This window comes from Elephantulus edwardii, unplaced genomic scaffold (genome assembly GCF_000299155.1).
Source record: "Elephantulus edwardii isolate Elephantulus edwardi_28Jun2011 unplaced genomic scaffold, EleEdw1.0 scaffold00148, whole genome shotgun sequence".
Taxonomy (NCBI): Eukaryota; Metazoa; Chordata; class Mammalia; order Macroscelidea; family Macroscelididae; genus Elephantulus; species Elephantulus edwardii.
In genome coordinates, this window is record NW_006399898.1 from 3,789,220 (window position 1) to 3,813,327 (window position 24,108).

The 24,108-nt window shown below is 58.6% G+C and overlaps 2 protein-coding genes across 2 annotated transcripts in view; one reads left to right on the forward strand and one right to left on the reverse strand.

Moving 5' to 3' along the window:
- The first annotated feature begins 8,376 nt into the window (after nt 1–8,376).
- On the forward strand, nt 8,377–12,009 carry CCDC92 (coiled-coil domain containing 92). Its single transcript, XM_006894626.1, has 4 exons — nt 8,377–8,410; nt 8,931–9,077; nt 9,838–9,879; nt 11,222–12,009. The coding sequence occupies exons 1-4, from the start codon at nt 8,377–8,379 to the stop codon at nt 12,007–12,009; spliced, it is 1,011 nt and encodes a 336-aa protein (XP_006894688.1).
- A 1,052-nt stretch (nt 12,010–13,061) lies between these two features.
- Nucleotides 13,062–24,108, reverse strand: part of DNAH10 (dynein, axonemal, heavy chain 10) — a 119,470-nt gene continuing 108,423 nt past the window's right edge. The window contains exons 64-75 of the mRNA XM_006894627.1: nt 23,164–23,318; nt 21,825–22,008; nt 21,418–21,618; nt 20,259–20,468; nt 19,460–19,555; nt 18,593–18,764; nt 18,081–18,212; nt 17,686–17,897; nt 17,390–17,557; nt 14,526–14,706; nt 13,586–13,731; nt 13,062–13,208 (exon numbers count right to left, since the gene is read on the reverse strand). Coding sequence (XP_006894689.1) covers nt 13,062–13,208; nt 13,586–13,731; nt 14,526–14,706; nt 17,390–17,557; nt 17,686–17,897; nt 18,081–18,212; nt 18,593–18,764; nt 19,460–19,555; nt 20,259–20,468; nt 21,418–21,618; nt 21,825–22,008; nt 23,164–23,318 — 2,004 coding nt within the window. The remainder of the gene's footprint in view (nt 13,209–13,585; nt 13,732–14,525; nt 14,707–17,389; nt 17,558–17,685; nt 17,898–18,080; nt 18,213–18,592; nt 18,765–19,459; nt 19,556–20,258; nt 20,469–21,417; nt 21,619–21,824; nt 22,009–23,163; nt 23,319–24,108) is intronic.

The following is a 24,108-nucleotide window of genomic DNA, read 5'->3' on the forward strand; positions in this document are numbered from 1 at the left end:
GCGCGGGCCTGGAGTACCGTGGGCTCTGAGATAGACAGTGCATGCCTGGAGTAACGCAGGCCTGGAATGACACTGGCCTGGGAAACACCGTGGGCCTAGAGTGACATGAGTGGTGCAGTAAAGCCGGTCACGTGAAGTTTTCTTCCTTTCGGCTCCCTGGTGCCTCCTGACAGGTCAGCACAATGCCATAGTCTGCTGTGTGCAGAAGCATCAGGAGGATGTCAGAAGTGCTGCCAGATGCGGTGCTGGCACACGTGCCCAGTGCCGGGGTGTCACAGACCTTCAGCGTGTGTAAAGTCACCAGAAGGAGCCTCTGCGGAGCTCGGAGAAGCAAAGTGCAGTGAAACGAGGCCTGCCCGGCCGGTGGCTCCAACCCTGCACAGACCTCAGCTGCGGTGAAAGCGGGCACCAGAGCCCCCCTCTCACCTTCTTGTGAAGACTCAGTGACGGCTGGCAGCACGAGGTACGTAGAGGCCCCCTCGTTGCTGCTCCGCCGGCACCATCTCCTCACTGCCCACTCTGCAGTGGTCACATCCAGGACGAGCGTCACCGCACAGGCAGGACACAGCCTTGTGGAGAGCGCCAGTCCTCGGCTCCCTGAGCTGCCAGCTGCACCTGGCATGGGCTTGCGTGGAGGAGAGCTCTGGAGAGAGACCAGAGGCTCACCCTTTGTGGGGTCTGCACTCCCTGAGCCTCCATGCTGTTAAGACCAGGAATCATCACACCTCGTTTGCATGCCTGTTTGAAGAAGTCATTATCTCCATAAACATATCCAATCCACTGCCCATCAAGTTGGTCTCTGACTCGTGGCAACCCAGTAGAACAGGGTAGAATTATACTAATTATAGATGTTTGTCTTCTAAATTTTCTATTCCACTTTGAGTGAAAGAGAACAGAAAACTAGTGTTCCAGTCAGTCATTCATACAGACTAATTAGTCCCCACTGTCACAGCACTCGTCCCACTTCCTGGCTGTGATTCTCACTTCCACCCATCCTTCTAGTCTATTCCTGCCTGCCTCCCGAGAGTCTTCCCTGACCTAATACCACCCTTTTGGTCTTGTTTGGTTAGTTGTTGTAAGGACCTCACTGGTGTTATTGTTCACCATCTACGCTGGTCTGTTGTCTGGGTAAAAATTGAGTCACAGACTTTCGCTCCAGGCTCCGCGGGTGACTGAGGGTCATGGTCTCTGCAGTTCCACCGGTCTCTGTTAGACCAGTCAGCCAGGTCACTTTATAATCTCGTGCTTTCTGCTTGCTTCTCCCACATGGACCTGAACCCTCTCTTGTAGGGCAGCAGTCAGCAGTGGCAGCTGGTACCAGCCAGTTCTGGCCTCCAGGGAGTGGAGGCTAAAGTTCATGCAGACCCATTAGTCCTTTGGATGAAATGTTTGTGTGCATCTTTGATTATCTTCGATCTTCTTTGTTCTGGACAGAGAGACCAGCAGTTCCAACGTGCATCATCGCAGAGCGGACAGCCTCATCTTTCTCCCTGGCCCAGCTCATGGGTTCAGTCTGTACCCGACTCTCAGCCCCCTGCACCTGGGGCTCCTCAAATGGGTACAGGGACACGTGGGTAAATAACAGCCATCGTGATGGGTCCCTGATGATTCCAGCCTTTCCCAACTGTAAAAGGCCTTCAAGTATTTCCTCGCCCACATGCCTCCTCCACAGAGGCCGTCCTGGGACCACCCACCGATGAGGAGTTGAGCCTGTGACGAGGCGGCTGCCGGCCTATGACCTCAGGAGTGACCGCACCCTCCACATACCCTGCACACCGTCCCCTTCGGAGGTGGAGGCTACTCACGCTGTCCCGTGTGACCCTCTGAAAACCAGCGGAACAGGCCATCTCCCAGGCCTCTGGCCGGTCAGCCTGCAGCCTTGAGCGTTACCAAGCTGAATTGGTCCCCCACCGCCTGCGAGGGCCTGGAGGCCCCACACCAACTGGGAAACTCCAAGAACAGGCTGCCGGGAGCTGCTTATGAGACCGGCAAAATAAAAGAGGCTCATAAAGGACTGCGTCAGGACCCCCCAGTTAACACGCTCTGTAGTGCGAGGTCATGGAGGAGGAAAACACAGCACAGAGTTGTACACATGGGGCAGAGAATGATTGAAACGCATATGAAGAAGAGGGCTCCGGGAGGCGGGAGGGCGAGGAGTGCTGTGCGTCAGGTCACAGAGGGGCTGTTGTTAAACACTGTTAGGTCGACCCCCAGCGGCCCTCTACACACACACACACAACCACGGCAACCCCACCCCCAGCCTCGTACCCCATACTCCTGCTGTGCTCGAGCCCACAGTCAGCCCTGTGTCACGCCGTCATAGGACCCACTCTGCGAGCTCTGGGGCCGAGTGGTTAGAAGCTGCGCTGTAACCCCAAAGGCATACAGTTCAGGTCCACCAGCTGCAGCATGTGAGGAGGAGGGGAGATCCCTGCCATGTGCTTGGCTGCCCCTGCAAACCTGCTGGAGGGCCCGCTGCAGACCCGGGATGGCCCAGGAACAAGCTTGAGGTCCTCCTGCGGGAACTGGACCTGAGAACAGAACTGAAGCCCAGGCAGGTCCCCTTGCCTCCCTGGGTTCTAGGAGCATCCTGGCTGCACTTCCACCAAGGCGAATACATTTGTTCTTCTGACCACACTCCAGAGGCCTTCAGGATGCTGCAGCTCCTCTGCTTATCACCAGCTTTCAGTGCAGGAGCTCGGAAGGACGGCTGTGTCCGGTGCGTCTCGGCGCTCCGACGATCAGATCACTGGCTTTCCCGTTTCTCCTCTGCTCATCGCCAGCTTTCAGTGCAGGTGACTGGAGGGACGGCTGTGTCTCCGACAACCACTGGCTTTCCCTGTTTCTTCTCTCCCACAGCGGAAAGTGGTCTGTAAGGACAGTCTCCCTGCCTCGCATTTCGTTTTCAGTTCTTCCTTCTGGGATAGTGAACTGACGGCAGCCTGGTGGGTTTGAACCACCAACGTGGTGGTGCAGTGGCCACACGCCTGGCTGCTAATCGAAAGGTTGCTGGTTCAAACTCCACAGTCACTCTTAAGAGGAAGACCTGGTGACAGCTGGTGACCTGCTTTCCAGAGACCATGGCCTCAGAAGGCTCAGGGGCAGGTGTGCACTGGGCCACCGTGGGCACACATCCATGACGACGGTGCTGATGGCTCGGACATCTAATACTGAAACGAGACGGCAAAGAAAACCAGAAGCGTTGCCTTCGAGATGATGCCAGGTCCTAGAGAGCCTGCGGGACATCGCAGAGCCGCCCCGAGGGCCTCTCAGCAAACCTGTGGGGCTGCGTCTAGCAGACAGACACAGCTTTCTCCCACGGGGAGCTGCTGGCTTCACCTGCTCATCACTCACACCACTGCCCCGGACCAACACGCTGCCTTCCAGCCAGTTCCAACTCAGGTAACTCTCCGGAACAGGGTGGAGCCCGCACACACATGCATGTTCCCACGGCTGCACGTTTTACAGAGGCAGACAGCCTCCTCTTCCGGAACAACTAGTGGATTTGAACTGCTGACCAACAAGTTACTAGCTAAGGACTGTACTGGAGCTCCTTGGGACTGAGAAGACACGCCTTAAAATAAGACACACAGCGCCTGCATCCCATGGCCTTGCTCTCACACCAGCTGCTTCCAGAGTGCAGCCTTGGGTGCGTGATCCTGCACTGTACTGTTGTCTTTCTGCAGCAATAGGCTAATGTTGGTGTTTAGTGAGAGCTTCCCCCTGCCCTGGAATCCAGTGCCCCAGGTCCTAGAATGTGTGATTCTAGGGGTTCTCTTGTCCCCCTGACATAATGAGCCATTGTGACCAGGAAGAGCCTGGTGGGGCGCGCACAGTGCAGGACACCGTGGGCAATGTGCCTCCTTCAGTGCCCAGGCAGTGCGCTGGGGGACAGCTGGAGGCATCGGTCCATCCATGTGGAGGCCGCAGGGCCATTCGATGACAGAGGGCCGGTCCTTGGCTGGGCATGCTGAAGCCGTCCAAAACCAGCGAGGGAAAATGAAGACCTAGGACCATGGTCAGAGGCTTCTTAACAGAGTAAGTTTGTCCTGTTTTAAAAATGGATACTCAAGCTCATACGTTGTGTGGAAACAAATGTCCAGTAAAAAGGCGTGTCATTACCAAACGCAAAGGCAGGCCATGTGACGTGGGTCAGAAGGGGACTCGTTGGGTTGTTTGAGTTGCTTCCGAGACCTCAGGCCCGCCTGTGTAAACACGTAGGAGGCAATCCATGTGGGCCCACTGTGCTGGCCGGTCAGGGGAACTGGCCTGTTTTCACGTTCTCGTCGTCGTTATATGTGTGGTCAAGCCAGGACCAGCTCATGCCAACCCCCAGCTCACGCTGACTCCCCAGCTGACCCCCAGTTCATGCCGACTCTCCCAGTGGGTTCTGAGAGGCTATAAATCGCAGGGGAGGAGACTGTCCATCTTTTTCCTGAGGAGCAGCTGGCGGACTCGAACCCTGCGCCTTTGAGTGGACAGCACAGCACCTTGCACAAGGCCCACAGAGCTCCCCAGCCTCACATGATTGACTCCACAGCTAAGTGGACGTGATCACAGCTGAACTCGAGTGGTTCGGATTGGGCAGCATTTTCTGCTCTCCCACGAGGGGCAATGATGATCCTCTAAGTACGTGTGAGGAGCCCTCATGGTACAGTGGTTCAGTACTTGTCTGCTAACTGAAAGGCCAGAGGTTCTAATCCAGCTGCTTGCCAAAAGAGATGGATGAGGGTCTGCTTCCCTGACCGTGAGCCTCGCAGGGTTCAGATGGCAGAGGGCTGTGCCAGCTTTTCACCTGCAGATGGCGATCGTCTTCCCAGACGCTCAGGGACTTGGCGCAGCCGGTTCCACCAAAGCCAGGGAAACAAGGGGTGCAGCACCTTTGTAACCAAGCCTGGCTGGAGGGAAGTGAATACCGCTCCAGCTAACACACACTTTCTCTCCTGAAACCTTTCCAGTTAGGCCAGCAGAACTCAGAGCAGCAGCCAGTCGGGTGCCGTGTGTGCTCTGATTCTTGAAGCCCAGGAGCCCAGAGTCTGGGCCTGTCAGACACTGGAGACTGTGGCCCCCAGTCACTGGGAATGTTCCCTGTTTCGTTCTGTGAAAGGAGGCTGTTTGGCGGTTGTCGTGGTGTCTTAAGAGTCACTGATCGGTAAGCAGAGGGAAACCCAGAGCTGGGGCCCCACCGTCACAGGCAGAGATGGGACCCGCCTGGCTTCCCTTCCACTGGAAGACATCGTCTGTCGTTCTGGCTAAGCTGGGGGACATGTCTGTCCCTAATGGCTCAGGCAGGATCTTCTGTGTCAGTCGCTCCTGCGTGGTCACTGGTGCCATCAAGATGGTTCTGACTCCTCGGGGCCCCTGTGCGACACGGCAGAGCCCTCCTCACTTCCGCATGTCCCCAGCCCTGTCCCAGCTGCCCGTCAGTCCACCTCGCTGAGTGATCGCCTCTTTAGTTGCCCCTTGACTTTACCAAGTGGGTGTCCTCCTCCAGGGACTGGCCCCTCGAGGAAATGTCTCGAGGTTCCCTGCCCTTCAGAGGACATTCTGGCTGGACTTTCCCGGATGAGCTGCGTCCCCGGCAGCCTGCGTTCAGGGTGTCAGCAGCACCACAGGTCTCCCCTCCCGCGTACAAACTGCATGGAAAGCCCTGGCTTGGGTGTGGTGCACCTTTGTCCCATCTTGATGTCTGCTGTTGCCACTCAGTGTCCACTTCTGCCCGATGGAGTCCAGCATTTGATCTCTTGGTGCTGGTTTTCACGGGGATTGGTTGTGGACGCTCCCTGATGGCTTCTCTTGAGGTGCTGGTGTTCTCAGCTCGGATGAGGTGGGTGGGTAATAAATTATGGAGCTCTCCGCATAATCCTGAGGGTAACCCTGGAGCTGCTGGGTGGGTGGGGGGTGAGGCCAGTGGCCTGAGGCTGCACAGACCACACTGGCCCCTCCCCAGGCAGCGGTGTGCTGGAGCGTTCTCATTGCGGTTTAGTGAGCTGACTGTGGTCACACACATGACTCGCAGGTGCAGCTCCCCTGTCCCCGTTCTGAAGAAGGAAGGGGGAGCCCCTGCCCCAGGGTGGGGTGGCCCATCTTCCAGAGGCCAGGGCACTTCTAGGTGGGCCTGCGTGAGGCCAGGCCTGGCCAGCTCAAACAGTGGCCTCCTGGAAGCACTCTGAGACCCCCTTGAAATGGCAGGACCCTGACTGTGAGGTGTGCCCACACTCGGGGGTCCTGCGTGCACCAGGCCACCTGCTGGGGAGCCTGCAGGGGAGGCCGCTGGGTGAGCACATCTGACTGCAGAGCGTCGCTCACCAGATCCATCCTGCGCCTCCAGTCTTGGCCGCCCAGACGAGCCACATGTCACGCTCCCCTGTCTGACTGCTCTAATCAATCAGTCCAGTGCAGGGCGAGGCTCACACCCTCCAGCAGAAACAGTGCCAGTGTCTGTGACACAGGGGGTGGCGAGGGGCTGGCAGGTGATGTCTGAGGTTTGCCAGAATGCTGTGACATGGAAGGGACACCACAGAGCAGTGAGGGGCTGAGAGGTGACGTCCAAGGTTTACCAGAGCAGTGGCGGGGTGGGGGCGGAAGGTGCCCGGCCTCTCAGCAGGACGGTTCTCTGCCTGTGTGGGGACATGCGGTGGAAGCTTTCTGGAAGACGTTAGGCCAGCGCCTCCTGTAGGGAACTGGTGGTCCAGTCCATGGGGAGTCATGTGACCAGGCCAGAGGCAGCGCCTCCCATGCCTCTTACAGCCTTGAAAACGTGCTGTAGGCTCCCTGACGACAGGGTCCTGCCCTGGCAGCCTGAGGGACAGCCCCCCCCCCGAAGCCGTCGCAGTCCAGTCGCGGGGTGGCCATGCTCCCACACGAGCGACCCTCGGCCTCTGGTTCTTCAGTGATTGTCATGGGAAGTCAATGAGTGTGTCGTCCTGACTAGGCAGTGACGCGTTTGTGCTGGGCCTACCAGGGCCTGTGGGACAGCGCTGCCCACCTGCATGTCCAGTCCTGGCTCCACAGGCAGCGCCTTCCCCGTTGTCGGCCTTGCTGCTGCCGGGCAGGGGGGCCCTGTGTCAACAGAGTGAGGAAACGGGCCCACCACACCGATCCCGCCACAGAGTCCACTCGAGACACACGTGTCCACGTAACCCTGTCAGAGCCCCTCATCACCTCAAAGCATTTGTTACTTGATTTCAGGCTGCTTCTTGTTCCTGAAAACATCAACAAAAATTCAAAGCAGAAAGTGGTCCAGTCATAGTGGTTAAAGCTGTTTTAGGTCATACACTCTGCCCTCCAGAGCTACATGCTTCCAGCATTTTGCATATTCTTCTAGGTTTTTTTCCCTCTAAGCAAAGATGAAAAAATAGTTAATACTGTGGTAGTATGCACACAGCTTTTGGCATCCTTTTCAAAGCTTTGATGTTTCCTAGCTGACACATACAGCTCCGTACCATCTTTCAGCTGCCACGTGGCTGAGCAGGGCTGCACAGACCCCCAGTGTCCCCCAGCCCCCCGACTCCAGAAACTTGCCTCCCACAGCACAGTTCCTGGTGGCAGTGCTGACACAGAAAGTCCCTTGCAAAACGCCGGCCTGAGGGTGCAGCGAGCTTGGCCTCCCAGGGAGCCGGGGCTTGGGGGGGGCAGGCAAGAGCCAGATGGGGTCATAACTTATTCATGACGAGCATTGAAATAGCTCCCTTATAACTAATTCACAGGCACCACGTGAGGACAGGCATGTGAACGCCCTCCAGTGTGAAATGACTCCCCCGCTCCACGGCCTCTGTGCAGAACAGGCAGCCTTTGGTGGCCTGAGGACAGAGAAGAGCGTGTGTGGAAAATCTGTGCCGTCTCCCTGAAGCAGGGCTGAGGGAGACTAGGTCTCCCCGCATGACAGAGTGACATGGGGTCACCCAGAGCGCACACCCAGCAGTGCTCATCAGGGGAGCCCATCTCAGACCTCGGTGACAGCATTCCCAAGCCCAGGCATCTTTACACAAACCCACTGCTCACCTCTCTCCACAGAGCAGCAGGGTTTGAACCCCTGACCTTTCAGTTAGCAGACCTGTGCTTAGTCCTCCAAGGCCACTGTTGCTTCCTCCACACCTGAAGCTCAGGTCATTTCCTGTGGGGGGAGGTGCAGGGGGTGCTGGGGGCTGCACCTCCGATCACTCTGTACCTGGGGCAGCCCAGAGGTGAAGGGGTCACCTGGAGTGTTCCACCAGCTCTGGCTGGGACAGGGAAGGTGTCCCTCCACCGGGGGTTGAGTGTATGCGTGGGTCCGTCCTCGCACGTCTGTGTGGTGATTAGGTACCGTGGACTTGATTCTGACAGTGACCGGGCACAGAGTCTTCAATTGCTCAGGTGGCTTCTTCCAGAAGTCATATGACCTCACCCCATTTCCCAAATCATGGTGAGGGTGGAGACTGGTCTGACGGTGGGCTCTGGAGAGGAGGCAGCCACCTGCGAGCTCGACCCCACATGATGCTTTCTGGATGTTCCCGGGCAGAGGTGGCCCCTCCCAGTGCCCAGCCGTGGTGCCCAGCCCTGCAGTTTGCCCGCGGGCTCATGGTGCTGGGCACGGGCATCCACTCACCAGCCAGGGTTCACCTGGGCCAGCGGGCTTGGATCAGCAGTTTGGGTGGCATTTGGTGGTCAGGGGGTGCCCCAGATGTGGAATGGGGGATCCTGGGGCTTAGACTTGTGTCCCCTGGCTCGATGACCTGATTCCTCAGTGACCTGTGTGCTTTGCACGGCTGGTAAGTCACTGAGGTGCGAGGCCAGGATTTGCCCCCACCCCACCCTCCCAGTGCAGCCTGGAATGAGAAGTGGACGCTTGGAGGACACTGGACCCTTGGGCTCTGTCACGGACAGAGGCTGCACAGAGCCTCTACTCAGGACTGTGCCCTTGTGTGTGACCAGGTCTGCGTTCCCTGCAGGTCACCTAGATGTCAGCATGGCAGCCACAAACCTAGAGAACCAGCTGCATAGCGCACAGAAGAACCTGCTGTTCTTGCAGAGGGAGCATGCCAGCACACTCCAGGGGCTGCACGCCGAGGTCCGGCGGCTCCAGCAGCACTGCACAGGTACGGGGCAGGGACTGGGGTGCGGGGGGCACAGGGTGCCCGGGATGCAGGGAGCATGGGGAGCAGGGAGCGTGGGGCACAGGGTGCCCTGCCCGGGACGCAGGGAGCGTGGGGCACAGGGTGCCCGGGACGCAGGGAGCGTGGGGCACAGGGTGCCCGGGACGCAGGGAGCGTGGGGCACACAGTGCAAGGAGCGTGGCAGTGTGCCCCGAGGGCTGCACACTGAAGTCTTGCAGCTGCAGCAACACTGCACAGATACAGGGCGGGGCCCAGGGAGCATGGGGTACAGGGCATGGGAAGGGGCCGTCACCCCTCAGGAGGACCCAGCCTGGCTCCTCAAGGAGGCCTGATGTGGGAGGGGCTGGTCTCCATCCCTCTCTGACCAGCGGAGCCCTGTCATCAGGGCAGGCCCAATGCTAGGGGCAGTTTCCCGACATCCTGCATGTTCCATTCAGTGCACGCTGGTTAACTGAGGACACATGTGGAAGCCACGACCAATACAGCGTGTGTGGGGCACAGAGCAACCTGCTCCCCGCTTGCAGGTCAGGAAGAGCAGGGTCCACTGAACCTCATCGGTGTCTGTCACTGGCGTCTGCCACCGATGATCTCCACAGTCCTACCCACGCCCACCTCCAGGGCTACTTGAAGCCTTACTGTTCCGGCAGGACTAGGCTGATGACGAGAAGAGCATCTTAGAGCTTACGAACATCGTGAATAACCTGTAACCCACCAACACTGACGTGTCTCATTTGCTTTTCAGACCTAACCTATGAGCTGACACTCAAAAGTTCTGAACAGACAGGTAAGCCCCCCCCCCCCTTAGCCATGGTGCGGCTTCCCTTGCCGGGTGTGCTGGGTCCACTAAGTCCACAAGCTCATATGGAAGAAAATGCACTTGCTAACACACAGTTGGGGTGGAGCTGAGAAAAAAAGAAGGGCGGACAGACGTGGGTTCTGACACGATGGCTCATAACATTAATTGTGCAGTTGCTGTGTGCTGTCCAGTCAAAACCACCTGACAGCTGGCCCTCCAGTGGGTTTTCAGAGGCAGTAAATCGCACAGGAGGAGACTGCCCATCCTTTTCCCGTGGATTCCAACCACTCGCCTTTGGAATTGCAGCACAGCTGCTGGGCCACCAGAGCTCCCACCATGTGCAGTAGTAACGAGATGAGAAAGCTTCAACTGTCACAGCAGTGACTGAACAGGGACACTTGCTGAGGGAGAAATGTGCCACATAGACCCACGGGTGGCCCTCAGCTCCTTACAGATGCGCTGTCTGCAGCACACAGTACAGCGAGGTGCTGCAGAGCAGGGCAGGGCAGGCTGGCCTGTGTGAACTGCAGTCAGGAATGCCTCCTGCGTGTCCTGCACACGGGCTTTTCCAACAGCACATTCAGGCCGGCATCTCCACTGGCTCCCCTCGGCTTGTGACCAAGTGGTGGGCGCCTCCAGCATCTGAATCGAGTTCCCATCCTCTCAGGAGCCAGGACAGTGGTTGCTCATGTATAGAGGGCACCAGGGTCGTACAGGCCAGCCCAGAGCTCTGGGCCAGGAGGCCTGCAGGGCACAGCAACCGAGTCCCCACGCCAACAGACCAGGAGCTGTCTGGCGGTTTGGAGTTGATAAAGCAGTGAGGAGTCACTTTTAAATGGAAGAGGACACTTGATGGGGGGCCCAGGATGACACAAGTGGACCAGAAGGGAAGGAGGGGGCCAAGAGGGCCAAGAGGGGGCCAGGCTACTGGCCGCAGTAGCCCGACCACCGTGAAGGGAGGCACCTGGCCTTCTGGTGCCCAGTGTTTATAAGTCGTGTCAACACTTATAAAGGCCAGGAGCAGGTGGGGCCTGTGGACCGTGGCCTGGGGGGCCTGCTCGCTGCCCTAACACCTGAAGGGGTGAGGAGGCCTTGACTCGACTGCAGCGTGTGCGCTGGAGACTGAGGAAATGCAGAGTCTCCGAGCCCACAGGGTCTCCCTTCTTTCAGTGACTGAGAGAGGAAGGGGCCTGGCGTCTTCCCCATTGTGGGGACGGCGTGCACAGAGCTGACTCCGCCTCCGGAACGGGCCTTCCCGCCCCACAGCCTGCCTGGCGTGGCCTCCGGGCCCACCGCCTCTAACCGCCCGCCCCTCGGCTTGGTGTTGCAGGGGATGGAGCGTCCCGAAGCAGCGAGCTGCGGCAGAGGTGTGACGAGCTGGAGGCCCAGCTCCGGGCGCAGGAGGAGGAGAACCGCGAGCTGCTGGCCGAGCTGGAGCAGAAGAACGCCATGATCCTGGTGCTGGAGAACACGGTCAAGGAGCGCGAGCGCAAGTACCTGGACGAGCTCAAGGTCAAGAGCCACAAGCTGAGCCTGCTCTCGGCCGAGCTGGAGCAGCGGGCGGGCACCGTGGCCTACCTGACGGCCCAGCTGCACGCCGCGCGCAAGAAGCTGCTGCAGGGCGCCGGCCCCGAGGCCAGCCCGGCGGGCAGCCCGTCCGCGCAGCGGCCGCTCGCCAGCTACAAGCCCGCGCCGCCCAAGGACAAGCTGCCCGACACGCCGCGCCGCCGCATGAAGAAGAGCCTGTCGGCGCCGCTGCACCCCGAGTTCGAGGAGGTCTACAGGTTCGGGGCCGACGGTCGCAAACTGCTCCTGCGGGAGCCGCTGGACGCCATGCCCGACCCCACCCCGTTCCTGCTGGCCCGGGAGTCGGCCGAGGTCCACCTGGTCAAGGAGCGGCCCCTGGTCATCCCGCCCATCGCCTCCGACCGCGGCGGCGGGGGCGCGGCCAGCGAGCAGCCCAGCCCGGCGCGTGACAGGAAGGCGCACGTGGGGGTGGCGCACCGCATCCAGCACGCGGCGCCCCCGCCGCCGGCCGAGGTGGAGACGCTGGCGGTGGACCAGGTGAACGGGGCCGAGGCCGCGCGCAAGCACTCAGGCACGGACAGAACTGTGTGACCCGCGCGGCTCGCAGTGCGCCCCGCCGTGCGCCCCACCTGCATGCCCTCCAGAGCGCCCCACGCCGCCGCGCTGCCTGCCCAGCCGCTTGCTTCTAGCGCCTTCGTGTAGCCGAGCGCTTGTGGACGGGGCGCGGCCACGCTCACCCCCACTCGCTCGTGGCCAGGCGGGAGCCCCCGACCCTCCCAGGCCTGTGGGGCGCCCCCCACCTGTCCCCCGCGCGTCCCCGCACCGACAGCGGCTGTGTCTCAGGGGCTCAATAAGACAGTTACTCTCCACACCCGAGGAGTGTCCATATCTGTGTGTGTTTTCTCCCAGGTTCTAGAGCCCAACAAACTTTATTTTCTCAACCCGCCTTCTTTCTGCCGTGTGTCTTTTATTAACCCCGGAACGGGAGCAGGTGGGGCCCAGAGCGAGGGGCCGGGGATCGCTTACCGAGCTCCGGGCGCAGGCGGGGCGCCGTCCTCCCTCTCTGTCCTCTGAACACCCCGAAGTGGATAGCTCCGCTTTCGCACCACCTGACCCCCCACAACCTCAGCAGCCCCTGGAGGTAAGCAGAGTTCTGGAAGGGGGTGTGGCTCCTCCACGCTTCCAGCCAGTCCGGGGCGGGGGGTGGGCCTCAGCTCGGCCCCGCCCCCAATAGGCAGGTGTCTGCACACCTGAGCCCAGGGAGGTCCCCACCCTTAGGGCCCTCAGCTGAGCTCAACTTCGTGCGGAAAGAATGCAGACTAGTCTCATAACCTTCTTAGTGTTTACTCGGGGATACACAGGACCCCAAGAGGAAAAACAGGCTTTAACAAAAAATAACAACCATTCATGCCAACTTGAAGGAGAAGAGGGGGAAACTGCAGACTACACGCTCCTCCTGTCTACACACACGTCCACATACTCTGAGACCCCCCACTGTGATGACAGACCCCGTCCACAGCCAGCCATGGCCGAGCCCCGGCCCAGTCTTCTAGTCAGAATTGAGGGTGAGGCAGGGTCCCCATGGTCAGCCTTGGCCAATCAATCCCCAATGGCCAGTCTTGGCCGAGCCCAGGCCCAGTCTTCTAGTCAGAATTGAGGGTGAGGCAGACGCCCTGCAGCACCCAGTGGGAGATGTGCCGAGTGGTGAAGAGGTCGGCCTCGAACACCAAGCCCACGCCCATGGCGTTCCTCCTCATGGAGGTGGTGTAGACAGGGGTCCGAAAGGTGTTCTGTGGAGGGAAAGCACCCATAGCAATGGGCCCAGGCTCACCCCCACTGGGGAGGTAGGGGGTCCCACCGTGGTGGTTGGCTGGGGCCCTTGGCCAGGGTCCCTCAGAGTCCCCCATCCTGCCTCAAGCCTTCCCCTACAATCCCTAAGAAGGGAGCCCCGCCTGGCTCGAACGTTGAGTCTCGAACATTCTGGAACGGCCCATTCACAGACACACACTCCGAGGTGTCTTGCTGGTGAGGGTCCCGAGTTTTGCCACTACCCTAAAGTCCCCTTGGACCGTGAGTGGCCTGGGTGGGAAGACGGATCTCTCTGAAAGCACCTCAGCTGGACCAGTCGGGAGCCAGGGAGGGGTGTGTGGGCAGACCTGCCCCTCACCTGCAGCTTGAGGCGTTGGGCTTCGATGGGGATGATCTTGAGAATGGGCAGGTCGACCACCAGCACCTTGGGTTTGCTCTTGACCAGACAGCCCCTCTCTATATCCCAGTCGGCACCTTCCAGATACAGGCCTGAGGCGAAGCAGCCTGGGGACACCAGGAGGGGCCCAGAGGCCCCCAGATTTGCTCATCTGACACCCAGTTCCCCTCTCTTCCCCAGAGCAGAGGGCCTGGCCAACCCCAGCCTGGGGGCCTGACAACCCGTGTGTCCCCCATGGCCGTCGCAGCATGGACACTGGTGCACCTTCGCTGGCTGGCCGATCGAGGCTGACAGCCACAGACTGTAGGCCCTCAGGTTGTGAGCTGAGGGGGCAGTAGGCTTAGAGTGGGCCTCATTGCAGCCCCAAGTGTCATCAGGCAGAGGGACCAGAGCAAAGGAGCATAAGCTGGCGTCTCAGGGAAGTAGGGCAGACACGTGGACAGACGCAGGGAACCGGCAGTCCAGGCAGTGACCAGCACTCTGAGGCTGGACGCCTGTGGCTGGGACCCAGAGGCCATGCCACCGCCTCAGCCACCTCTGGGGGGACCCTGAGGGCTACACCCGGACACTCGCTCTGAGGCACAGCTGTGTGCCCGCCCACTCATGTTCTAGCTCAGAGCCCGTGTCCGGGGGACTTGAAGTGACAGCATACTGGACCCACAAGTTTAGTCTACGTCCCTCAGACTCACAAGAAGCCGCCTGGGCAGCTAATTCCTTCACAGAGCTAACAGTGACCTAGAATCCACACACACACACACATACACTTGGGGTCCAGGGGTCCCCTGGCATGAACCCCAGGTCTCTAATCCTATAGGTCCCCTACAGACAGGACAGGGTTAGCAGATCCTGCCATCTATCTGGGGTGCCCTGTGCTCACCCCCTGAACAGAAGGGCCACATACCTTGCCCTGCCCGCTCATTGACTTCCTCCGCATCCTGGAACTTGGTCACCTGTGTGAACAGCGTGGAGTGGTCCAGCGGCCAGCCGTTCTTCCGGCAGGTGGCCTGCACCAGCGCCGTGAGGTACGACTCTGGGATGTGCAGCCCCGAGAGCCACATCACGTTGGGCTCACCGTCCGTGACCTGCGGAGGGGAGACGGCTTGTGGCAGGGGGCGCCAAGAGGCCTGGGCAGTGGGGGGACGCAGTGCATCGTGGGAGGCGGGCTCTGCCTTGCAGAGGGACAGTGGCAGCAGGGAAACCTGCAGCTGCTCAGGGAACCAACCAACCAGCTCACACGATTCTCGAGGCAGCAAAGTTGTGGATGCTTCTCAGAATCCCTAAGAGTACTAGTTCAAACCGCAAATGGGTTTTTTCATAACCTTTCAGTGGGGAATAGGAAATCCCAGAAAGCATGAACCAAAAAACCAACATGTTGGCAACAAAGCTGAAAACTTTTGTACAGAAACAAAACATGCCATAAAGTCGTTGGATCTGTGACAAGCGGGAGTGTCACGTGCAAGTCTGGCAGACAAAGGGCCCGTTTCCCTGTTCTACAGAAGCTCCTAAAAATCAGGGAAGGAAAAACAAAGACAGGCACAAAACAGGAAAAGACAATTCACAGAGAATCATAAAATGCCTCTCATGACACAAACCAGTCAGCCTCCCCAGAATTAAGACGTAGTCACAGAAAATATGTGCTGAACTGTTGAATAAATAGCCAAATCATCAGGGTACACAGTGTTGGAGAACCCCAGAAAAATCAACCTGTTGCCCTAGAAGTCGATTCTCACTCAGGGCGGGAGGAGGCTGCCCATCTTATTTTCACAGAGCAGCTGGTGGATTTGAACCTCTGACCCTTTGGTTTGTAGCCCAACACATCATGCACCTTGCCACCAGGACTCCCTCAGTGCTGCAGTGAGCTGAGGAAGTAGGAACTCTCACACATCGTAGATTCAACTTCTCCACCAAGAGCGACCTGAATTTAAAACACTCATCCTTGAATACAGCCCTTGTCATTCGAGGGACGTATCCAGGGGACCCTGAGGAAGGGACAGTAGGGTGCCCCCTGCCCTGTGACCCTTTGTGAGCCTTACAACCAGCTACACAGACCTGCCTTCTTAGTGGGGACCAGTGTCCTCTCCTCTAAGTGGAGTCTTGACTCCGAACACCCCCACAGAGCAGCTGAGGGTCGGTCAGCACTCCCTGCACCCTGGCCCTCAGCACACATCAGTGCTTCCAGGAACTGCTGGGGTATGCCCGTTACACGGCACCCGGTCAGCACCTTTTCTATACTTGCTCCTTTGGGCAGGAAGCGTGCAGGCGTCCGCTCCTGAACATGACCTTGTCCTCTCCTCTATGTGGGCTGGGCTCCATCCCTGCCTGTGGGTGGAGTGGATCCCCACCCCTGAGACCCAGTCCCTCCCCTGCACTGGCCAGCGAGTGTCAGCGGGTGTCATTTCTTTGCTCTTTTCGAGGCCCAGGGCATGGTCAAGACTTCTCGCTGACACACAAGACAGTCAGTTCTGTGGTCTTCCTTACCCACAGTCCCGCTTTCACACACACCTGACATCAGACACACACCTGATGGCAGGGCTCAGTCTCTAACATCCTTGTCGTGAGAGCTCTAAGCACGTCGTTCACAGCAGACCTGCCCAGCGCAACACACCATGATTTTCCTGACTATGTGTGGGTCCAAGGAAAACAACGTGGTTGGCACTGTCACGTTGTTGAAATATGTAACCCTGAAGAGCCCAGAGAAGGAGTCCCACCTCTGTGTGCTGAGAGCAGGGGCCCGGAAATACTCCTTGGTGCAGCGTGGAGTGTACAACATGCTGCAGAGTCAGCACACACCAGATGTATCAGTGCTTACGAAGCTGTTGTTGCTGTTGTTGTTGTTGTGTACCATCGAGGGAGCACTGCCTCACAGCTGACCCACCAGCCAGTTTTCAGAGGCGGGAAATCCCATGGGAGGAACCCATCCATCTTTCTCCCACAGAGCGGCTGGCGGATTCCAACAGCACCCCTTTGGGATTGCAGCACACACACACCCCCACACCCACCCCCCACACACAAATAAAAGAAAGGGCCTTGAAAAATTAAACATCCCACTGCCAACTGAGTGGATTCCTTCTCCCAGTGACCCTGCAGACGGCGAAGAGTTACCCGGCTGATGCCCACGGCTGTAACTCTTTGCACAGCCGGGGGGCTGCGGCGTCCTCCTGCATAGTGGCTAGCAGCGCCAAAGGATCAACTTTTGATTAGCGGCCCAAAGCCACCTCATTTCTAGAACACCCAATGGACTGTGGATGGAGGTGACGGTTGGCCGAAGGACCAGGGGTGGGAGGTAACAGTGGTGAGAGTGCAGGCTGCCCCTCAAGCCCTGCAAGCTCACCGGAGCCCTTACATACCAATGAGGTGTACCCCCTTCAAGCCTCCCAACCTCGCTGGTGCCCTCCCATGACCACGAAGTGTACCTCTTCAAGCTCCCCAAGCTTGCTGGCACCCTCACGTACCCACGAGGTGTACCCCCTTAAGCCCCCCAAACTCATCAGAGCTCTCATGTACCCACGAGGTGTACTCCCTTGAGCCCCCCAAGCTCACTGGAGCACTCACGTACCCACAATGTGTACCCCCTTGAGCCCCTCAAGCTCACTGGTACCCTCATGTACCCATGAGGTGTACCCCCTCGAGCCCCCCAAGCTTACTGGTGCACTCATGTACCCACGAGGTGTACCCCCTCGAGCCCCCCAAGCTCACCGGCGTCCTCACTTACCCACGAGGTGTACGCCCTTGAGCTACCCCAGGCCCGCTGGCGCCCTCACGTACCCACGAGGTGTACTGGGTGAACCGGCGCAGGAAGTACACCATCCAGTTCCCCAGGGTCTTCAGGGTGTCCGGCGCCAGCTTTCTCCAGATATTCGGGATTTGCCCGATGAAAAGAGACTTGGCCACATCATCTAACTCGTTGCTCATTCCGACTTCTCCAGCCAGGGCCTGTGGACAGACAGGTCAGGTTTAGAGATAGGTCAGGGGAGCCTGTCCCGCACAGCGTGCCCTGTCCCTGGCTCCCTCAGGCCCCCCCGCCCCTGGTGCCCTCGCTCGCCGTCGCCCGCCCTGCTTACCCTCTGGAGCTCGGCCAGGGACTTGGACATGCGGACGATGAGCTTGTTGAAGCGCTCCAGCTCCTGCAGCAGCACCACTGACGTGGGAGAGATGGCTGTGCCCAGGTGCTTCCTGATCTGGTCCAGATTAAAGACCTTGGGCATCTTGTGTTCGATGTCCATGGCCACCTGGCCGATGTAGTCGTCGCGGCTGATGCCGCTGCTGGATTCCCCTGAAACCGGGACGCTCTTCAGAGAAAGCGTGGCCTCTGGTCAGAGGGTGAGGGCGTGGGGAGCCCGCTGGCTCTTAGTAAAGGGGGGCCAGGTGGGAGCAGGCTGGGACCCACACATCAGGACCTGGAGCTCACACACAAGGCCCTGGCCCAACGAGCAGAGGCTGGTGGCAGGGGCTTTACCTGTCTGAGGCTGCAGCTCCAGCAGGTGCGTCCACAGGTCACGAGCCGCCTGCGTATAGTAGCCAATCTCGGCGTTGGGATGCAGCCCGAACACCTCAGGCGTGTTGGCCAGGGGCAGCGCCTCAATGGCCTCTAGTCAGAGGACACAGTGAAGTCCCACCGTCAGCCACCCTGCACTTCTGAGGCCAGGGCCCCCAAGTCCCCACATGTGCTACTGGGTGATAATGTTTTAAACAAAAATTCCAAGCCCCCCTCCAAATCCACATTTCTCGTATCTGAGTGTGGTGTCCTGAGCATCCCACGGCCACTCTGCCTTCAAGGGGGATCCAGGGAATTTCCCATCATTCCAGGAGGAGAGGCGAGGAGACACCTTTTAACTTACATGTGAAAAGCCACGCTGAGTTGGCCCTGAGTCCAGCAGGGAGGGCTCAGCCAACCACAGCCAACAAAACCACGGGATGCCCGCTCTCGCTCAGAACTGCTCATAGCTTTCAAGCCCCGAGCAAGCTCACCTACGAAACTATCCTTCACATTGCCCGGCGGGATCTTATAGTCGACTTCTTTGCTGTGGAAGAAGTGGAATGGCTGGAAAGTATCAAAAATGAAGTCCCCCAGGTACTCGTCCATGTAGACGGTCAGGATGCGCCGGTCGAAGCTGTCGATGGCCCGTCCTCCATACATGACCTGAAATAGTGACCGATGGTGAGGTGTGGCCAGGAGCACCTGGGGGACCAGCTGGCAGGCCCTCCCCAACCAGGCCCCCAGCCAGCCTGGCCACAATGCGGGATGTGAGCTCCGGGCCCGATGCGTCCAAACAGGCTTGTCCAGTCACACTGCTGAGCTCTGGAGGACAGCGCCCAGTGGGACAGGCGACCTGCAGGATGTGCTGGGAACCAGTGTGTGATCTACACAGCCCCCAAATACTAGAATAAGGGCCACTCTGAGCTTGCTGATGCTACTGTCTGAGCAACGTGCAGGCCCTGGGGGATGCCCGGGTGAAGGGTCCTCCCTGGGTGGGCCTTGGTGATGCTGACCCGGACGAGGCACTGCTGGCGTGCCTGAGGGGCATACTGCCGGCCACGGGGGGGCGGGGGGGTGGGGGTGGCGATATTCAGGGACATACTGCCGGCCACAGGGTGAAGGGGGATTCAGAGATATACTTCTGGCCACGGGGGGTTCAGGGACATACTGCTGGCCGCAGGGGGTTCCACACCAGGAGCTCACACAGAGAAAGAGTAACTAGGGGGTCAGGAGATGTGTTGCTGGGGACCCCAAGGGGCCCTACAGCTGCTGTGGACAGGAGCAAGATGGGGTTCCTGGAGGGCCCCACAGCACATGGAAAGGGTGAGCCCACCTCCAGCCCCCAGGAGGCCGCCCACCTCTCCAATTAGGTACTTGAGGCTGCCCCATGGGATCCTAGGGTCGTTCTGCTGAAAGGCTTTGGTCAAGTATGTGTTCAGGATCTCCATGCAGACCTGTATGGAGGGGGAGGAGGCCTGGTCAGACCACATAGGCAAGACACCTGCATCCTGGCTCCCCTGTCACAGTGACCTGCACTCAGGTGCAGCTGCAGTGTGGGGGAAAGGGCAGGCCTGAAACAGGGCAGATGACATAGCAGGCCCCCCCACCATGGAGGAAAGGAGGGGGGAGGAGAGAGAAGAGAGGAGGAAGGACAGGAGGAGGGAGGGGGAGGAGGAAGGAGGGAGGAGAGAAGGAAAGAAGGGAAGAGGGAGGGGAGGAGGGAGGAGGGAGGAGGTGTAGGGGAAGAAGGAGGAGGAGAGGAGGGGAGGAAGGGAGGAGGGAAGAGGGGAGGAAGGGAGGAGGGGGAGGAGGTAAGAGAGGGTGGGAGGAGGGAAGGAGGGGAGAAAGGAGGAGAGGAGGAGGGTTGGGAGGAGAAGGGGAGGAAGGGAGGAGAGAGAGGGAAGGGAGAAGGGAAGGGAGGAGAAGGGGAGTAGGGAAGGAGGGGAGGAATGGAAGAAGAGAGGGCTGAGGAGGTGAAAAGGGGAGGCGGGAGGAGGGGAGATGAGAGAGGGAGAGGAGGAAGGAGGGAGGAGGGCAGGGAAGGAGGGGAGGACTGAGGCAAGGCAGCTAACACAGGACCACCACACCACCCCCTCAAGGAGAAGAGACCTGGGCAGCAGCAACACGCTCTAACCTGGAAGCCACACTCGCTCTAACCTGGAAGTCTGACTCATTGAAGTCATAGTACACGTTCCAGCCAATCTTCCCGAACTTTCTTCTCTCCTGCACCACTGCGTGGAAAAAGGCCAGCACGTAGACCAGGGGCTTGAAGGCGGGGTGTGGGCACTGGTCTAGCATCTCCGGAGAGATCTTGAAGTAAGTTGCTCGCATGTTGAGTTTCAGCCCATTGGGCGGCTCTGTGACCACCTGTCCGGAGGGAGGGGAGCAAAGCTTTGCCTTAAGCACATCGTTGAAGAGCGTGGATGTGGGGACTTTCTGTCTACCTCAGTCCTTCCCATCCCCTGACCGGCAACTCCTGCTGGGGGTGCAGATGGGGAAGGCTCAGCCCTAGCTCAATGCCTGCTTGTCAAGTGAGTCTGTAAATTTCTGACCCTTGGGGTCCTCGGTTACAAATGAGTGTAGCAAAGTCTTCCCTCTCACTGAGTGATGAAAAATCTTTTCCAAAAAGAATTCCCCGGAGAATAAATTAAGTGAGTCACACAATGTGCTCAAAACTGTCCACAGCTACTGGAGGGGTGCAGGCTATGGGCGGGCGTCTTAGTTCTCTGGGGCTTCGGTAACAGAAACCCCAAAAGGGAGCGACTTTAACAAGCAGCAGAGTATTCTCTCATGCTGTGGGAGGCTCAGAACCTGAACGCAGGGGCTCAACAACATCCACATCTACCTGGAAACTGGGAATGTGGCCTTCAGTGGACACAGGGGTCACTCCAGGTTAGGGTGGGCCCTCATTCCGTTAAAACACAGTCTCTGGACACAGAGGCAGAGCCACCAGGGAGGGGGGATGGGAGGAGGGAAGGTCATGTGACAATGAAGGCAGAGAATAGAGTGATGCATCTATCTACAAGCTGCAGAAACCCCGCCCACCCAGGCAGAAACCAGGCAGCAGGAGCAGCCCCTCAGCCTCTGGAGTCCCAATCCTTGACTCCAGCCTTGTGCCCTCCAGAAGTGGATGAGATGAACGTCCTTTTGCTTGAAGCCACCTAGTTTGTGGACATTTGTCAGAGCAGCCGCAGGAAATTCATGCAGGTACTCCAAGGCGTGAACGGTGCCCTAAATTCCCTTCTGAGCACGCACAGGCGTCTGGCAGCATGAGCCGTGGGGCTGTGGGTGTGGGGGCGCCCGCCTGAGCCCGCACCTTCAAGGACTTCTGCAGGATCCCGATGGGGAAGCCCTTGGTGGGGTCTGTGGTGAGCCACAGGCGGAAGTCGGGGTGCGGCTTGGTGATCCTCTCCAGCGACTTCTCCAAATCTTTGAGCCACTTGACCAGGAGATGGCAGTTCTGCAGCATCAGCCACTGGCCACGAGCCACGGCCGTCTCCAGCAGCTGCAGTGCCACCTGTACCCGTGACGGGGGGGCGGGGAGGGGGAGCGAGAGGGAGGGAAGGAGGGGGCAGCACCCCAAAGTCACAGAAACCCTGTACTCTCCTCAAGCCACCCCCCAAGCCTCAGGCCAGTGACCGCCCACCCGGAAGCAGCCACCGAGGCTGATGCTCCCAGGGCCCGTCAACCTCAGCTTGTCCATGACAGAGGCCAGAATCTCACCTTCTCCTGACCTTGACCCATGGCCAGGAACTTGAGGCGGTTCCCTCCAAAGCCAGATCGCTCGGCCAGCTTCATAAGGTCACTGGCAGGGTCGGAGCCCGGACTCAGGATGAAGACAATGGGTGAGTTTGGGGTGCTCTGCTCGAAGATGGCCTCAAAGCTGATCATGGGGGGCTGCACATATCTGGGGAGGAAGATGTGGCCAGCTCAGGGCCCATCCGGCGTGGCGCCCAGTCCTCTGAGGGCCATCCCCCCCCATAGAGTCAGCTTTCACACATCGCAGTCCGACCCAGTGGTCACTTCCTGAATGGACAATGAGGCCTCTCTGGGCCCCTGAGCCCAGCCCCGGATGTGTGTGCTTTCCAGGTGGACGGACCCTGGTCACAGACCACACTAGCCTATATCCGGGGAACCTCTTAAAACTAATTTTTTTTAATTTTATTATTTTTTTTGTGTGTACCGTCAAATCAGATCTGACAGGTACAGGAGGAGATTGTCCCTCCTTTTCCAGCAGAGCATCTGGGGGATTCAAACCGTGCACCTGAGATTGCAGTGCAGTTTCTTGCCACTAGGCCACCAGAGGTCGCCTTAAAACTAATTTTTAAAACATTCTCATTAATTTGTGTGTGTCATCAAATCAGATCTGTCTGGTACAGGAGGAAATCGTCCCTCCTTCTCCAGTACAGCATCTGGTGGATTCAAACTGTGTACCTCTGGGACTGCAGTGCAGCTTCTTGCCACTAGGCCACCAGAGCTCCCTAAAATTTTAACTAATTTTTTTTTTTAAAGAAAGCTTTTACATAAAAGATTTCTTGAACAATCTCAGGTTCCTCGTCCCTTTGGAATAATCAGAGGAAGCAGCCCCCAGGGTCTGGCCGCCTTTGTGGACAGGACTTTGCCTGGCCACTCTGTCACAGGGTGATGCCCAATAGGAGAGACACCCCAGCTTTCTGTCTGTTGTGTGCTCCACTGGGAGCACAGTGGCCACCAGGTGCTGGGGCGCCTGACGGCCCGACAGGTGGCCTCAGGCTGCACATGAGGACTTCACACGGAGAGGACAGACAGCCTCGCTCGGCCGTTCACGTGGTTACAGGTGCGCTAAGGTAACACACCGAGCACCTTTCACCTGCCTCTTCCCCTTCCCTTCATGTGGCTCCTGAGAAACCGCACGTGTGGGTCACACTGTGGGCTTTGCTTGCCGGGGGGGGGCAGGTCTAGAGTGGCTACCAGCCCCTGGAGACGGGTTTCAGGAGCTGGCCCACAACGGCCACCTGTGAACCCAGGGCGGGAGGCCCGCGTCCTCCGCATGGAGAGGGCCAGAAGAGCACAAAGCACTCACTTCTCGCCCATTGTCACGGTCACATAGTCTGTCACCGCCCGATATACCCGGTCAACGCGGAAACAGCGCAGAATAAGCAGCTTCTGGAAGGGGCTGATGTTGGCGTCATAATCCAGGGGGAAGGGGAACTGCTCCAGGGAATCCAGGTCGTACCACTGCGGAGCGCAAACAGTGATCTCTGTGGCATCAACTCCAAGTCCACCTCAAGGTCCCGGAGGCCACAACCAGGGGGTGGAAACCTGTACAAGGGTGGCGTTCAAGGCCACTTCTGGCTGGATCTATTAGGGTCAGTTATGGATTTCAGGAACACAGAACCTAACCTCAACACTGCCCACATCCAAGGCCACGACCCTAACCCCTGAGCTGCGGGGTCAGGTCCTGCTCACAGTGGCCCTGAGGGACACAGCAGAGCTGCCACACAGGGCTCTAGGATCACAGATCTTTACGAAGGTGACCGACGTGTTCTGTGCGTGTGAGGTCAATGCTTAGCGGGCACTTGGCATCTGAGTGCCTCCGTCACCACAAGCTCATCAAACAACATGGTGTGTGGTGGAGACTCAATAGGGATTTGTTTGGATGGATAGACAGATGGACAGAGAAATTAATGGGTAGGCAGAGGGAAGGGAGAAGAGTTGAATGGAAAGATGGATGGATGGAGAGAAGGAAGGACAGGTGGGTAGGTGGGTGGATGGATGGATGGATGGATGGATGGATGGATGGATGATAGATGGGTGGATGGATGATGAATGGATGGGTGGATGGATGGATGATGGATGATGGATGGGTAGATGGATGGATGGATGACGGATGGATGACGGATGGATGATGGATGGATGATGGATGGATGGATGATGGATGGATGGATGGATGGATGGATGGAAGGAAGGATGGATGGGTGGGTGGATGGTGGATGGATGGATGGATGATGGATGGATGGATGGATGG